Below are 17,312 nucleotides of genomic sequence, written 5' to 3' on the forward strand. Positions count from 1 at the left end.
CATTATTGGGAACAGCTGGGAAATCACATTATTCTCCATATTATCAAAACTTTTGAAAAAAAAAAAAAAATGAAGATATACAGCCACACAGGTCTAAAAAAAAACTGAATTTAATGTTGAACTCTTTGATCAATAACAGACACCCGGGGATGAAGTGGAGCCAAATCATACATACCTATAACCTCCTCCAACCCCAGTTTGACAAGAAACAGAGTCTTGTGGTCTCCAGTCTACAAGGTGATTTTGAGTTACGCAACAACTAACAATCTCCAAAACAAAAGTGATGACATTTTCAGGAAGCGAAGCAAGCATGATTTCACTAGACTGTTTGAAAAGAGTGTTTTCCGTGTTTTGTATCATCAAGTGCATGATCATCCATCCCTTGCACATTTAACCTTGAGTCATTAAGAGGCGGAGTATAACTGAGCATGAACACAGAAACAGTTCAACGAGCCAGGTACGGAAACGGAAACAAAGGGGATGTTATTATAATAATTGTTGAGGACTGGTTATTCATTTTAAGGTTTTTAGATGTTTAAAATTGTTTTGGGTTGTTATTTGGCTATTCGTGAAGGTTTTCCACTAAAAATCACCAGGTTTCACAACTCAACTATGTTGTAATGTGAATCGTAAAGTAATATGTTCCTGTAATCCCAGAAGGAAATTTGTGACAATTACTTAAGTTTCAGTGGGCTGTTTCCTTGTTTCGTTCACAAGGCTGCTGCTGCCTCTGCCTGTCCTGCACAGCTATTTGTTTGTTCGTTTTAGTTTTTGTTGTTGACAAAAGGAGGATTAATACATTAACCCTGAACTAACACTGTCCACAATTTTAAAAGATGTCAGACTGTAAAAAGTACTGACATTATAGAGCCTGTGATGACTTTGCAGCTTTGATACGTCAGTCGTGTAAAGGTGTATTGCCATGGAGCTGTGACACATTAGCTCAGCCATGGGAGTGGCTCAAGACAGCCAAGGCCCACTTAGATATTCTGACATCTTCTGAGTTCCATTAGCCCTGAACTATCAAACCTGTTTGATATATGAAACAGGAAACAATAGTGGACAGATGTGGCAACATTTTAAGTTAAATGACGTCTGGAGCAGAAAGTCTGGTGAACCTGTACTACAGGCTGTAGTTCAAAAGTTAAGGACTTTTAAGGTCAGTTGAAGGGTATTCCTATTCAACTCAGTTTTTGAAAGTTCAAACAGTTTTGTGTTTAAAGAGGTTTATAGAAAACAAAAGTTTAAAAAGTTGAATTGTTTAAATTGATGAAGGTTTTAAAGAGGCCTAGGCTGAAGAAATAATTAGAAATAAATCCCCATCAGTTTACATTGGAAAAGAATTGGAGAAAAGCAAAGGGTAAAAAATACTAACCTCCTCACTTCTGTGTCAGGAGTTGCAACAAAATTGTAGTCGAAGTAGAAGCTTATCTATTGTTTATAGTGCGCACAGTGCGCACAGCTGCTCTTGAAGTGAAAAGTGACAAAAACACGGTTCATGAAAGACACTGTTCAGATATTAACATCAAAGACACGTGCTGTCATCAATTTAGGATATTAACCACGTCTCGGGATGTCATATGCAAATCAAGCCGCACGCGTCAGCAGGCTCTTTCTTTCTTTTTCTTACTTTCTTATACTATATTATAGAGCGGCGGGAACTAACGTATAGCGGTAGAACCGGCAGATGGCGGTAATGCAACATTACGGAAGCAAACTGCCGTTAAACCCAAAAGAAGAATGAGAATAAGCAGAAGCCACACAAACACACACACACACACACACACACATATCTATCTAAATTACGATCCGCCTCGAGTCCGTTTGGAAAAATAAACTACTCACCTCCTTTTCAGTCTCTTTACAGACATTTACACAGAATTGTGTGAATGCTGTCGGGGGGGGGGGCACAATTACTTCCCAGTCTTCTGTGTGTTTAGTGTTTTTTTTTTTTTTTTTTAGGCTCACTTCTCCTACAGTTTTTAATCCAATTTTGACAATTCTAGTAATAACTCACTCTGTTGCACAAAACGTGCACCAGAGTGAATTTCTGCCATTTGGGGCCATGACATGTGAAACTATAATTACTTAAACTTCCTCTTGGCATGTAGAGCAGAGTTACACATCACTTCCTGTTTCATGGAGAACCATCAGATATTCAGTGGAGCTCCATGGCCACGCCCTTTGAGATTATAGTTAGAGTTTACGATGTTTTCATCAAGGACGCCTGTTATAGATACTGGCCAGATTTCAGGTCTCTAGGACTTACCTCCTAGGAGGATTGTGTTTCATATGTTTCATGAACAATACAAAATGGCCTACCTCCTGCTGGGTATACTTTAGAGTTTGGGCGTCAGTGACATTTTCGTGCGGATTGACTTGCTGCATATGGCTACCAAAATTTCTTGGACATAGGTGAAACGTGTGTCTCTCGTAGTAGACGTTACAAATGCGAAAACAATGGAGGGCGCACTATGGAGCCATTTTGCTAGACAATTGCACAATGACCATAAAATTTTAAATGTTTCGCCACTTCTGACATATGTGCACATTTTCACGAAGGTTTGAGCACGTTTAGAAAATGCAGCAGTTCGCGCAGTCGAAGAAAGTAAAATAATCAAGATAATAATCTCTTGCATTCCAATATGGCGTCGCCAAGCTCTGCTCGAGAACCCTTAAGATGTGGAACAGCGTCTGATAATTTAGATAGGGTGGAAAGTGGGAAAATAAACAGCAATCAACTGTAAAGGTTGCAAACCTCTAATATATATTTTTTGTTACATATCGTATTCGGTTAAAAAAGGGAAATCATCAAAATTGTATGTGGGTCTTTTTTTGAGTAGATTTTAAAAGCACACAATGACACAAATATGTACTTACCTGTAGACTGTTAACGCCTCAGTAGAAACACACACTATATATGACTTGACGAGAGACAACGTTTTGGATCTTGTGTTTATAACAAACTCACAGAAACCAGACAGTTTCAACATTTGAATTATTTCCAACCAAACTGAAGACATTGATTTACCGCCTGTCAGCGAAGCAAACACACGTTTTATGTTGCACTTAAGCTTTTTGCATACATTTACTTCTCATTTCTTTAGTTTTCTAATGTGTTTCTGTCTTGTTTTCTTTATCGGCCTGTTATTCTGTTCATATTTGTTGAAGTAAAGCAGTTCAAATACCCCTTTGGCTAAAATGTGCTCTACAAATAATGTTATATAACACAAACGAGCCCATTTTGTAAGCAGCTTGGTGTTTTTACCTCAGTTTTCCCTTTGAGCTTACTTTGTCTTTTCATGAGCAATCATTCAAACAAACACCCAATGATCATCTAATATAGTTAATCAGTCCTTATCGTCCCAAAAAAAAACAACCATGTATTCAGTGAAAATCCATCTTTATTGATACCATACATGAATGACAGAAACCTGGCAAAAATATAGATATAAAATCACCCCTATGGTGAGGTGCTACAAGAGTAAACTATGGTTGCACTGAAGTTTCACATTTGTCTCACACAGACTCTCCTTTTCGTGTATGTTTACAGGACACCGTGTGTCACTAAGTTTCCCCCTAGATTCAGTTCTGTGCCTGCTTGCTCGAACGTTTCACCATAGAAGTAGACTACTGGAGTTGGGGAGAAATAAAATGAAGGTGGATATAAACAAGCGTCTCTGCAACACAAAGAAGGATTTATTGTCTGAGTGTTTTGAGAGACCCCTGCTGGGAGAGTCTGCAAATTACTCTTACATTTTGCTGCGTGTCCACAGCAAACACAACACTTACAGCTTTAAGTAAGCCAATATGGGTTCCCCCCCCCCCCCCAGGATAAGTTGTTACAGGAGTGGCCAGCATGTGTCGTTATAAAGGAAATACTTATCAACTGAGGACTTACTGGTGTGAAATGCATCTAGAAAGCCATTTTTTAGTCAGCTTAAAAACGCCATTTGTTTTTAATTAACATATGAGAAATCCACCAATGTGACAAAGTTTCAGCATTGAAAGTGCTTGTAGAAGAAAAACAAGACACCTGAGGAGTCAGTGTTTTCTCTAAATGTGGGAATTTATTGGTTTTCAAGCTTCTGATGAGTCTTAAATTGACCAGAAACCCAAAACAACAGAAAATGGCTAATAAATATCTCCCCAATCAAAGAAAATACTGAACCAACAGCATGACCTGGGAGTTGTATCTCAAAGAGAGAGAGAGAGGAAAAGAAAAACAACACAAGTAATGGAATGGCCTCTATAAGCATGAACTGACACAGCAGCCCCACAAATTCCTCCATAGATGAGTATTTTACAGGTGGGTTCAGCCTAAACATAATGTCCGTACATAGAAAAATAAATACAGTTTGTTAAAATGAGGGCAAAATTCTTTTATCAGTGATTGTACCATTAAAATCACGTTAAAAAAAACTTTTAAGAGGCTTTTAATCTCTTTACATTAGATTGAGTTTCTCATAGTTCTAAGGAGGAATACATAGAATAACTTTTACAGAAATTACTACCTAAAAATATACAAGCACAGACACAAACATGAGGAGTAAAGCCAACAAAATGATTCATCATAAAACAAAAACAGCGCCGTGTAATCAGTATAAGAATCTTTACATGTAGCTCCTTGGTCTGCAGCTTTCTTAAGTGTACTTAAAAACATTTCTGGGAACTTAAGTTAATACAAAAAGTCTTTTTTTTCTTTTTCTTCTTATTTTACAATCCTGTCAAAACTTGTTTTTAAAATATTTTTCGAGTAGCAAATTTGAGAAGTTTTCTGTAATTATATTCTCTGAACAGAGGACCCCCAAGATAAAGAGACTTCAAGACAAAAGCAAAACTGTGTTGCGATGATAAGGAAACGGATCCAAACCAGATTGCTCGAGTGAATCTTAGCGGGCGGGGGGGGGGACTTTCTCTCCCCCCGCTCTGGTTTTAGCACTGAAGCCAATCGGCCCTAATGACAGTGTGACGTCTGACACACATGGATGACATATCAAGCATAGACTTACATGAAAGGTTGTTTTTTTTACCATCACAAGAAGAATGATCTAACAGCAATACTCGCACATTAATATACTGCAGGTTTCAGATGTTTTACAGTTCTTACATTAGCAATAGGAGATAAACAAAATACACCGTCAATTCATAAGAAAAATAGATTGCCGTCAATAGTGGAAAAAACAGTGCAAAGAATATTCTGGGGTGTTTTTTTTTTTGTTTGCTTGCTTGTCGGTTTATTTTTTAGAAATTGTTTACAAAAATAAAAAACAAATCAAAAGAAGTCGAAAACATAGAAAATAAAAACACACTTCTGTAGCGCCTGGTGCTCTGGTCCAGACATGCTGCGTACCGCCTCTCTCCAGTACCTCACTGTCTTATGCCGACGGGTGTGGGTGACAGTGTGTGTTGGTGTGTGCACTTGCCTGGTGTGTGTGTGTGTGTGTGTGCATGTCTGTGTGAAGTGTTTGTGTGTGTGTGTGTTTGCATGTGTGTGTGAGTTTAAGATTTAGCGTAGTGGTTCTCAACTCCGGTCCTCAAGCTCCGGCACTGTACAGGTTTTTGTTCCAACCAGGTCCTACAAAAACAAATAATTGAGTTTTTAAAAACCGGAGGTTGAATTTTTTTCGATACTAAGAGTACACACAGTTCTCTGCAGCCTGCGAAAAAAATAAGTTAAAAGGAAAGCTGGGAATTTCTTCCCCGCGACATTGAGCACAACAGAAACAAACGAGGTGCGTTGACAAACAAGACGCACACCTGAGAGACCCGAGGTTGGAACAAGAACCCACTGACAGGGTCGCCGTCGCGAGCACTCTGACAACAGGACACGCCGACTTTGGCCCAGTCGCTGTGGTGAGCGATGATGCGCGCAAACACACATGTAACGCCGCCCCACGCCTCCTAAGAGGCCTGACTTTAACTGAAGGGCCGACGCTGAGCACCACTGATCATGTGCGACAGTGTGAGGGAGCGAGAGTTCTTCGGAACGTCCCTTCGCGTGGCTGCAAGTGAGCGCTACGAGTCCGTCAGCTGTTACGCCGTCGCCTAACCACTCGGCTTTAATCAGAACGCAAGGGAACAAAATGAAATGAACAGAACACGAGTGCTCTGGGCCTCCCTCTCTGACTCCTTTCGCCGGTGTGTCGGCTCAGGTGGATCCCGGTAGGTTTTAAGCGCTAAAGGAAAAACAAAAAGGCTAGCTGGAACCTCAGCGCTCTACTGGGACGACTGGGAGTTGTCATTCTTGCTTTCCTGACTGGAGGGAGCCTTGTTGTTCCAGGGGGAGTGAGCCCCCAGTGCAGGCGAGCTGTTGAAACTGTCCTCATCTTCCAGGCCATTCACCCCATCGAACTGCGTGTTCTCCAGCCGCGTGATCAGACGCTCGTCCTCGTCACCAAACTCCCCTCCCATCAGAGTGGGCTCTCCCACCATCATCACATCCTAAAGGGGACAGCAAGGGCCGGTACATATTATCCCCATAATAATGGGGGGGGGAGGTTGCGCGGAATGACTAACTGCACGGAGGGGTTTTTAATGCTCTTTGGTCTGCGTGCAGCCGAACTGGGTTCAATATGACAAATCAATAGTTTTTTTAGGAAATGCACTTCAATAAAGACAAGCTAAATTTGGAGCTAAATGGACTCCAAGCATTGGAATCTTGAGGTTTTACTCTCCTCTTATTCTGAACCCAATGTGTTGTGGGGGCGTCTGCCCCGGCTGTTCAGTCGTCCATGCGGCCCTGACACCAAGCCCCTGTTCCAAGAACCAAGGCTGAGGGGCCCTCCCTACTGGCCAGCAGTGGGCATCCCTGATCCTCGAGTGCTGCATCACGGGAGGGTTTTCATTCCACCTCGGGTCTCGTTCTCTCATTCAAGCAACCAGGTAAGCAACGGAAGCAGCGCCGTGTGAAACGTGTGCTCAGTGGTAACTCCAAACACAGCGGGTTTAGAGAGAAAACCTATCCCACTGGAAATAAAAGCAAAGGTGACCCCTTCCACAAAAAGCCTCTAGCACTTTCCAGAGACGGAGGTCACTTGTACCTCCTCTAATAAACCCAATAACCTGTGGCCCCAGAGGACCAGGGACTGCCCATCACTGGTTTACATGAGGGGGTCTGCTAACTAAATCCTTGCATCATCTACTGAATTATAAATAAAGCCTTCCCCCACCTTCCCTCCCCATCCCTCACTGACCTGCCTTCATCTGGACCTTAACACACTAAAGATCCAAGCTGTGACCTGCTACACCCACTGAACACTTTCTAACCTTCTGCCCTGTCCTTTAAACCCCTCCACCCTCTGTTATTCATGCCTGGGATGTTCCGATAGAGGTCAAGTGGATGTAATGCTTACAGGTACCTGGCTGGAGAGTGAAAAGCTGTTAGCTGGACTCTTCTTTTTGCTGTTGCTGTTGTTATTAGTGCCACCACCGGTGCTCACGGTGCTTCCCCCGGACACCTTCCTTTTCCGCCGCTTGTTTGGAGCTTGTCTCGCTGGCTCAGCTAGAGGGAGGGAAAAGGAAGTATTTGGATCTCTTTTAAATCTGCGATTTCTAGGTCATCTTCAGATAAGACTGTCATGCAGCAGCAGCTGGATGTTCCACAGACTCGTGAGCTTAAAGGAAATGTCAAAGCTACAATCTTTTTGAAAGGTGTTACCTGGTGGTGCTACCATTCTTTGCCACTTTTGGAAGAGGCAGGTCTTCAGGCAGTCTCTGGGGCTCAAGCTGTAGGTCTTATGCCTGGACATCAACTCTTGCATGGGCTCCAATATCACACATAGCTTCAGAAAAATTGAAGAGAGCGACCAAAGCAATGAGTGGCTGAGGTCAACAAAGTGTGAAATAAAAATCAGATATGTCCAACAGGATCGTGAGAGAATATTCTTACACGGAGGTAGTTGAGTGTGGAGTTAGACAGCCCACATCTGGTGATATTTTTGGCCAGCTGGTCGAGCATCTGGGGATCCTGCAAGATTAGATAAGCAAAAGCATGGGATCAACAAGTCTGCCACATGAATAACAATGAGGGTGTATGGTTGGTTCACTGCAGAACTCACATGCATAGCCAAAATGCTCCTCGGTAGGACCTCTCTGTGTTGTCTGATGCTGAAGTGCCACGTCTTGATCCTCATCATGTCGTCGAACATGAACTCTAGGTACAAACGGCCCTCAACACAAACCTGATCCGCGGGGAGGAGACCCAAGCGTCAGACAACAACCGCAACAAAAGAAAACTGTGTAATGCTTTTCTGTGGTGAGCTTGCTCTACCTGTGTAAACATCGGTTTGCCGTTCTGAGTCACCATGGTGCATTGGTCACAGTCAAGAGAGACAAAGTTACTGTGGAAGGACTCCTTCGGATGCTTCAAAACGTAGAACAATTCAGTGGCACCCCCCTCAAAGATACTTCTGAAGTATCGAGGAATCAACGTCCTGCCGATGGCTGCAGGGGAAATGAAGCAAATCAAACCTGAATCCCAAACATATCGAGGCTACGCATGCACGACTTTTTCCAGGAGGAGAGAGACCAATCAATACACACAAGAGTTAAGATTTCTTACTATATCGTTTGGGACCGTCTTCCAGGCAGAAAGTGATGGTAAGCATGGCGTCGTCTTCAAAAAACTCTGTGGTGAACGCATCCCACCAGAGATTGTCACAGTCCTTCAAAAGACAAGAGAATAATCACTCCAAGTTATTCTTGCAGTAATTTCACAATATGGAAAACCATTCCACTCTCATTTTTCTGGTCGCATATAAAAAGTGGGCCATAACAGCTATTCAGTTGCACGTTTAGGCACATAAAACAGTTGGCACTTTAATTACGTTTCAGCGGGGTTGACCAGATAATCCTATTAGAGTGTGGATTTATGTTAAGTCTACGAGTTCTCTGGCTTATTTACCTATAAAATCCCCAGCATAGTTACATGCACATCTAAAAATGTGCTGGGAGGTGCAAGTAGTTTCACAGTCAGCAGGCTGTAACGGCACCATGAGCTGAAATCCCAATCAACTTGAAATGTTCAGCCTTCTCACGCGGCAGCCTTCTCACTATTGACCCGTTAGACACGCCGCGTGAATGAAGACGAGACTCTCACCTCTGTCCAGTTCTGTAGTCTCTTGTTCAGCTCGTATATCCGGTAGTCTGTCTGGTTCCCATACGGTGTGGGTCTCCTGAAAAACAAGAGGCAGTGGAGAAACAACACAACCCACGTAAGCAGCCTCAAGCAAGAGATCAGGGAACGTAGAGAAACCTTTCTGGATGACTTTTACCCCGAAGAGACCAGATACACATTAACTGTTTGTGTTCTTACCCCATTCCAGGCTCCATGTATGATGGCGGGTACATGGGTGTAGGCCTAGGAACAAAAACACTTTTGTGAGTCAAACTTTACAGGGAGACATAAGTTCCACCGAGCTCTTACTGAAGAGAAGTGTTTGAAATCAGAATCGTTTGTCTTTTTACATTTCTGATCCCAAGTTGTTGCTCTTTACACTAATAACAGGTAAAGAAAAATGTAGAAGCACTTTGCATTTTCCAAAAAGAAAACCTGAACGACCAATACTGTGTAGATGGTGATAGTCAGTCTCGCCCTTTAACCTCTTTGACCCTTTGACTTGAACCCTGGTCCATCACGCTCAGGGTCAAAACATAAATCCAGCGCACAACAACTTGAATGTCTGTTGTAAAGCTATATTTTAGTGCAACTTTTAAAATCTGACTTAATCACTTTTATTGGGCAGCATATTACTTTTAATGCCATAAAAGGGTTTTCCCCTCGATCTGCTTATCTGTAGTTAGCCTTTATGACTTATTTACAATAGTCTTTATCAAAATTATCTCCACCTTGTGCAATTTAAAGAATTGAGCGAAAACTGAACATTTATAAAAGATTAAAACAAATCATTTCCAGTTAAAAAAATGAAAATAAATGTAGGCTTTTCCTGGCAGAATATGCAACTGAAGGCAATAATAAAACATAATGAGGTAAGGGGGTAAAAAAGGTAAATGTTTTACCAACAATCTAATGCAAAAAAAAAAGAAAAAAGTCCCAGTTCACAGAATTTCCTCTTCTCGACAGATCACTCACCCCACATCTCTGTCCAGCATAGCGCCTGGGTGGAAAGGGGGAAAGCTGCCGCCGTTGGGGGGCTCCTTAGGAGAGTACAGCTTGAATGACTTTGACGAACAGCCTGCACACAAGCCGAGAGGAGGAAAATAAGGAAGAGAGGTAGGGGGAGGCAGAGAATTATGGGAGATTTAGATTACTTGGGATTTAGCTCATTCAAATCACAGCATCATCTAAGTAATCTAATGTTGGCTGATTTTTCTCAAAAAAAAAAAAAAAGCCTGCTGCCAAAACAATTTCCTGCTGCCTTCATTATCTAATGCATCTTCAATCTGCTAAATGGACAACACAACAAATCATCATGCGGGAGGGGAGGGGGAAAAAAAAGAAAAGTGATATTTATTAGCCTGCACATATCACAGAAAATAATCATTGAAAAGGGAGAAATGAAAGCAAATATGGCGCCGAAAACTATTTTTTTTATCATTTGACACATTTGTACCATATCAAGAAACCTTCTTCAATGCAGATAAGCCCGATGTGCGTCTACCCATGCTCCTCTGCACTGTGCGCTTGTCTCCCCTTCTAGTTGCCTCTCCCACCCATCCCCCTACTCCCTCTCCAGGCTGTTGTTAACCCTTTTCTGTCCAGATGAGCGCGTTCATTCTCAAACAATTTGTGGTGTCGTGAAAACATCTTGTCCGACCTGCAACTGGAGCTTCGTGTATTTGAGGGTGCGCCGAGGTGTTTTACGTACAAGCAGACAGAACTGGATGCTGGACGCAAGAGGGAAACACAGCCGCTGGGATATGGCCCGTCACAATTCCCCTCCAGTCACCCTTCTCTTTCGAAGTGTTAAATGCAACTATAAAGTCATTAAATATAAATCAACACTCGAAATTCCTAAATACTCCACATTTGCTGACTTGACTATTTGACGTGTGCACGCTCGGCTTGTGGATTTAGTGTTCCCAACAGGCACCTGAAGGCAACATAATGGTAATTAGACTCACTATTACTCTCCATAACGGTCTGTCACTGTCGGCTTGGCACATGAAAGAGACTGTACCTAATTAAAACCAGCAGGGGGAGAAACATGGACCGCCAACACCAGCACAGCTCAACAGCCTTGCATTTTAAAATATTTCCACATCACTTTTGCTGATCTGATTGGAGCCTTAGAGCGACAAACAACTCCACAAACAAAAAGTCTAGACAAACACAAAGACAATGAAGAGCTTGTCTTCCTTGAACAACTCCACCTCCATTTATTTTCAGTCTGGTCTTTCTCGCTTCTGTGGACCCAGGAGAGTCATGGCAGGTCATCTTCTCCTCCCTATTACCAATAGGGGGGGGGGGGGGGGGGGGTACCCTGCTCTGGGGCTCCCAACAATGGGCTTCTATGCAGTACCTCTGACCTATACACCCACCCCCTCAAACACCACAAGCCATTAGCCTCAGATCGCTTTCAGCCCAGGATGATAAATCTTTGTTCAATTCGATAATGCTGATCCACATGCAAAATACAACATCCATGTTAGCTACTTTCCTCATATAAAGAAAACCTGAGGAGGGCATCTCAACCAACCAATACACAATCCATCCCCACTCTGAGACAAAGCTGCAGAAAAATGCTGACTCCGATTATTCTCACTCCCAATGAACACCACCCACACACACCTTTTAAAAAGGATCCCGCTGTATCAACATCTAACCCAAGTACCGACAATAAGCAGATTATGAGAGCAGGTCTGGGTGACGGACAGCAGAAATCGGGGAAGCAGCCGGAGTGCAGCTCCACACGTCAAATACCCAGATGAATGACTGCAGACTCCCAGCATCCTGAGTCAGATCAGACCAGAGCTCTTCTTGATGCAGCACCGCCGTGCCAAAGGTTAACTTTTACATAATGAGACTTTGCTGCAGTTTAGTCCGCCCGGCAAACAATGGAGCTGCATCCACAGGATGGCACAGAGCCAAAGAAGCATCCACAGCGATGTGCAGACTCCGAAACACACTCGCTGCAGGTTTAATTATCACTGTGTGGCCTGCATTGGAAAAATATATATATATAAATACTTATTCAATAACATGGGGGATGTGGCGTGAAGTGAGCCGCAGGGCCGCACTCATGAGCCGCTTCCAGAGGACGGATGCCATTGCTAAGCTATTAACCCAGTTGCTAAAGTAACACAACCCCCCCCCCCCCCCCAACACCGTGCACTTTTAATCCGCGCGGCTTGTTTACGGCCCGTTCCGGCGGTTCGTGTGGAGCAGAAACGCGGCTGGAAGTTGGGAGTTACCTGCAGAGAAACGTGAACCGGAGCGCGGTGTCGCTCAGCAGCACCTCGACTCGGGGAACCTAGCCAGCTAGCCTCGGTGCTATCCGGAGCGGCTGGATGGAAGGATGGAAGGAGGCTCCGGCCGATTAATTCAATCCGAGCGATCCGGAACAAGGCGGCAGGCGACGGAAAGTGTAACGCGGCCGCTAGTTCCCCCGGCTCGGCCCGACCTGCGACGCCCGGCGAGTCGTCTTAAATGTCATCGGTGTTGAGGACGCTGCTGCCGCTGCTGCTCCACTACTACCGGACCCTTTGTTCCTGCCAGCCGAGACACGAACAAACAAAGGCCCCGCCTCCTCCGGGCTGCTCGGGGCTCCTCCGCCCATCCCGCCGCTCACACCGGGACAAAAACAGGCCCGCCTCGCCTCCCTTCACTGGGGCCCCCAATTTGTCTACCGCGGGACCCCCGAGGGAAGCACGGGCCCCCCGGGGTGCTGCCAGGCGGGTCCCCGCTGAGCCCCTTAATGCACATTTCATCTTATTCCAAAGGCGGATAGTGTAACACATTAATACTCAGGGTTGGAAATAACTACGTTTTGTTTTGGTTTTTTTCTATTTTCTAAATATTATATAGGTCACTCATCTTACTCTGGGGACCACACACTGCGCAATGTGATCCCAGCAAATAATAACATTAGAATATATAAATGACTACAATTTTACATTTGGTTCTAGAGCAATAAAATATTAATATATAATTAAGAAGTTCACATTTAATGAAATATCTCTTTACAACACACGGCAAACCTGAAATTTGATTAAAGGACTGTAATTTCAATTGTATCACCTCACTTCCAACTAACAGATCACAGAGGACTTTTAATATGTTATCTACATTTACAAAGGCATAAACCACTTGGCCACATGTAGCTGGAAGTCAAAAACACAGTAGGCTTGTTCTTATTATGATCAGAATAATCTGCCAAAAGCTAGAAATGATCATTAATTATCATTATTGTTGGTGTGTGAATGTGTGTGTGTGTGTGAATGGGCGAATTTGACTTATGGTGTAAAGTGCCATGGGACTGCTTTGGAAAGCGAAATCCATTTATAATCTGCACACATTTCTAAATCTCCTGAACCTAAAATGATTCACCACATAATACAAACCACAGTGCACTTTACACCATGTGAACTACTTCCATCCTGTCATAATTTGAATTAATATTTCACCATTTTGGTCAGCTTTTTTGAAACTAGTCATTTTTTTAACAGAGAAAATTCCTGCAGAATTTACATGTTTCTTTCACAAAACAAAACTCCCCTGGACGATATCAATTGTTTGACAGGGAAATGTGTCGTGAAAATAGATTTTGTGCAGGTGAAATGACTTCAGTACCCCCTATTAACAATGCAATCTAATTCTGTTAAAAATAAATAACACTTTTAATATTTTCTGAAAGAAAATTGACATTCTACTTTCACTTGAATGCTTTTTAACAACCGTTCTTTTACTTGTAATTGGGCACAAATCAAGCAATGTAGCAGTAGCTGTACTTGAGTACAAATTTTCCAAACTTTTTCTACTTGTACCATCCACTATGATTTAAGTCGGAACTGAAAGTTGTTGCCATTTGATTTTTTTGTTTACTAGAAATGTGACTTTTTGGCACATACTTTAACAATACAGTGTGATACACATATACAGACAACATGCGTCACATTTAGCTTTGTCTGTTGCTAATAAGAGAGTAATCAAACCGAGAGCAATAGTAATTGAGGGATGCTTATGCTTACGGGCATAACTTTACCTGTGTAAGAGCTTGTTTGAATGATCACCATATAATTTGTCATTGTCTGACTTAACACCCCCCTGGTTGAAGCAGGATGGCCTGGATACCGAGGCAAAGATTAATTACAATTCAAGCTGCAATGACTTGCTGGGGAAAAGGGAGCAGACAAATACACTGTCTGACAAAACATGAAAACAAATTTAAGAACTCGATGCAGAACCGAAACGGAAGCTTATTAAAATGATCAAGTGCTTTTCATTAAGTTATATATTTATTTTAGCCAAACTGAGTTCAATATCCACTGGAAACTTAACTGTCCTCAACTAAAGGCCATTTTATGTTTCTTTTAGTCTGGGGCATACACCACATCCTTACATTCTAATGCTCAAAACGTAGTTTAGTAAAATCTTAATAAAAATAACTAACTTGGCTGATGACTAAAATGTCCAAGTTCTGAGTCTGTCTCCTGTACTGCAGAGACAGACAATCTGCAGCCTCATTTTTAATCAATAACCCCTCTAATGTTTACAAGCAATATATCTTAAAGCTAGATAACCTTTTGCGGTCTCAAAGTGCATTTAAAGCTCATTTGTTGAGGCTCCCACCTCAGAAGTGGAGCCTACACAAGGCAGCAGTATTTCTGAGGGAAGTGAAGCAATGCACTTTATCAATATAGTAAACACATCTGACCCTTCAGATGGCAGGCAAGTAAAGTATTTAGGTGATTTTTGAACTCGAGAGATATAAATATCTGTATTCAGCAGTATGCGTTTGGTGTTCATGCTGGAGAATACTTCAATACTAAACATAATCATTGTAGCCTGTACATTGGGTATTCAATTGACATAAGTGATTGGACCTGGAATTTAATGTGATACCAATATTATTTTCTCTAAAGCTTACAAGAAGTAATCTGATATTGTTACCCTGACGCTGTACAGCAAGTACTGCTTTGAAATCTGATATAGATCACCTTTTCAGGTGAAAAAACCTGTCGACTCAAACCATAAGTGAAATGGAAAAGGAATAAAACAATACTTTTAATCCATCAAAGAGGCCAAAGCGTTAGGATCACTTGTTGAATGCAATGATGCAGTTGTCAGTTCTTTTGTCAGTTCAGTGCCGATGGAAGAGACACTTGAAGGACCATCATCTCCCTCTGCTGGCTCATGTTGAAAACAACTTAACAAAAAAAAAAAAAAAAAAAGGATTACGTTGGAACTTGGTTGTTTTTATGTATGTGCACGCTGTTTTTTAAAGTCAAAATTTCAGCCTTTTCCTGTCATGAAATTAGTTTGCATACGTTATCACGAGTGATTTATTTGTCGTTTTGAACCTGATTAATGCCGTTTTAAATTTGACAAGATCAATACATTTCAACGCATGTGACTTTGCCGACAGTCAGTTGAAATCAGCCCCAGCACCTGGAACCCTGAGGTAAATAAAGCTTGTTTAAAGAGATAGATGGACAATAGTATACAGTACAGAGTATTTACAGCTCATGCAATATTTTTTTTAAATGACAATCAACAATCAATAGTTTTCTCATCGCGCTGTTGCTATATTCCCGTTTTCTGATCAAATAATAATGTGAATGGAGAAAGGAGTTGTGTTTATATACAAGACTGACACGTCTGAATAACGTTCATTCATGAAACATAAAGAGATATCTGCATAGATATTTAAAGCCAATAAGACAGGCCATGTGTGACGTTACCGGATGACATTTGGGTTATTACATGCATTACTGTGCTTGTCTTTCTGCCTGTCCTAAGTCTTCAGTTTTCAGCGACAGTCAGTGAGTCATGTTCAACACATTCACATGGCAGGCAGGGCTGGCAGACTGAGATAACAACAAAGACCATATATTCAAGAACTGGTCTTGTACTACAAAATATCTGATACACCCTCTGGTATTCATAGATCCCCGGGTTCCAATGTCACTTTGTAATCTTCATTTTATACAGCATATGTATCTTTAATGAAGATATCCAAGGTACTAACAGTTTCCAATGACTGATTTTATTGCGCAAAATGCTGATGCAGTCAGACAACTATTAGACGGTAGGGGAACTCACCATGTTAGTCACAGCGAGGTCATTTTGCACTAACCACATGTTAACATGCCTTGGAAACATCTTCTGAAAGCATATACATATATTATGTATTTGTACAACTGTTTCACCCAGAAAGAAGAGCGATATTCATGAAAACAAGATTCCTTTTGCTGCTTTTTTTTTTCTTCTTTTTTTTCCCCCAACTCCACAGTAGAAGCACAAACCTGTCAGGGAATCTGTCGTGACACCTGACTGGTAGTGATAGCAACAAGGCAGCAGACATGACGAACACAGCCTTCACCCAGAGGATGCGACTGGGGCTCGACAAGAGGAAGTGAAGCAGCATGTGTTTCAAGATAAATGAGGGAGTGAAAAGGACAACACATGAAACGTAGTTGCTGTGGACTTTCGCAATGACAAAGTTCACTGATCTGAATCCAAACAGATTTATCCAAATCCTCAGGCACAACGTAGCCGGTTGTTGTTGACAGATAGGCTTTAATTCAGTTCAGACATTAGGCATTGAAAGTGAATCCCTTTAATACAACATATTCTAAAGCCTCTCCTCTTGTGCTAACATACCAACAACAAAATAATGCGTCCTGAAAAGTGTCTCACCGAAACTTGCAAGTTCAAGGTCTGTGTATAAATGTGAAAATGGTCTAAAAATTTAACAACTTCTTTAAGGCTGAACTACATAGATAGGTGGCAGTGATGTTATCAAGTGACTAATCACAGGCCGCTCCACAGAGGTATGACACAGTACTTGATTCCAGTGAAGCTCCCAACAATAATGGCACATCTCAGGATTGCAATCATTCAGTTATTTCTGTTTGACAAGATTTTCTTGTACTAAAATTACAAGTAGGTGAAGATACTGTCTTTATGGTTGGATTCCTGTTAACAGGCAACATTTGAACATTTCCCTCGAGTGTTCGAGAATGAACTGAATATAAATCATATCATTAATAGTATGCCTGAATTATATATCTCTGATACCAATCACACAAATGCTGGGTATTACACGATGTATTAATACAATTTTAAAGCTATGTGACCGTTTCAATGCTGCATTAATGATCTCTCCCGAGCTTTGCCAAGTCTTAAT

At 41.9% G+C, this 17,312-nt stretch overlaps 1 protein-coding gene across 7 annotated transcripts in view; it reads right to left on the minus strand.

Moving 5' to 3' along the window:
- Positions 1-3,388: 3,388 nt before the first annotated feature.
- The window catches only part of ldb1a (LIM domain binding 1a), a 20,532-nt gene continuing 6,608 nt past the window's right edge, over positions 3,389-17,312 (minus strand). For 2 of the 7 annotated variants that reach the window (XM_080481275.1, XM_080481274.1), the window contains 10 exons: positions 10,094-10,196; positions 9,317-9,361; positions 9,101-9,176; positions 8,564-8,666; positions 8,273-8,445; positions 8,061-8,183; positions 7,892-7,969; positions 7,661-7,784; positions 7,362-7,504; positions 3,389-5,578 (listed from right to left, as the gene is read on the minus strand). In XM_080481275.1, the coding sequence (XP_080337401.1) occupies positions 5,525-5,578; positions 7,362-7,504; positions 7,661-7,784; positions 7,892-7,969; positions 8,061-8,183; positions 8,273-8,445; positions 8,564-8,666; positions 9,101-9,176; positions 9,317-9,361; positions 10,094-10,196 (1,022 nt within the window). In that variant the 3' untranslated portion in view covers positions 3,389-5,524. Of the gene's footprint in view, positions 6,445-7,355; positions 7,505-7,660; positions 7,785-7,891; positions 7,970-8,060; positions 8,184-8,272; positions 8,446-8,563; positions 8,667-9,100; positions 9,177-9,316; positions 9,362-10,093; positions 10,197-12,375; positions 12,687-17,312 lie in introns of those variants that run through there. The other 5 variants (XM_080481272.1, XM_080481271.1, XM_080481270.1 and 2 more) reach the window with 5 other exon arrangements.

The sequence above is a fragment of the Lipophrys pholis genome (genome assembly GCF_963383615.2).
Source record: "Lipophrys pholis genome assembly, chromosome: 15".
In the NCBI taxonomy this organism is placed as follows: domain Eukaryota; kingdom Metazoa; phylum Chordata; class Actinopteri; order Blenniiformes; family Blenniidae; genus Lipophrys; species Lipophrys pholis.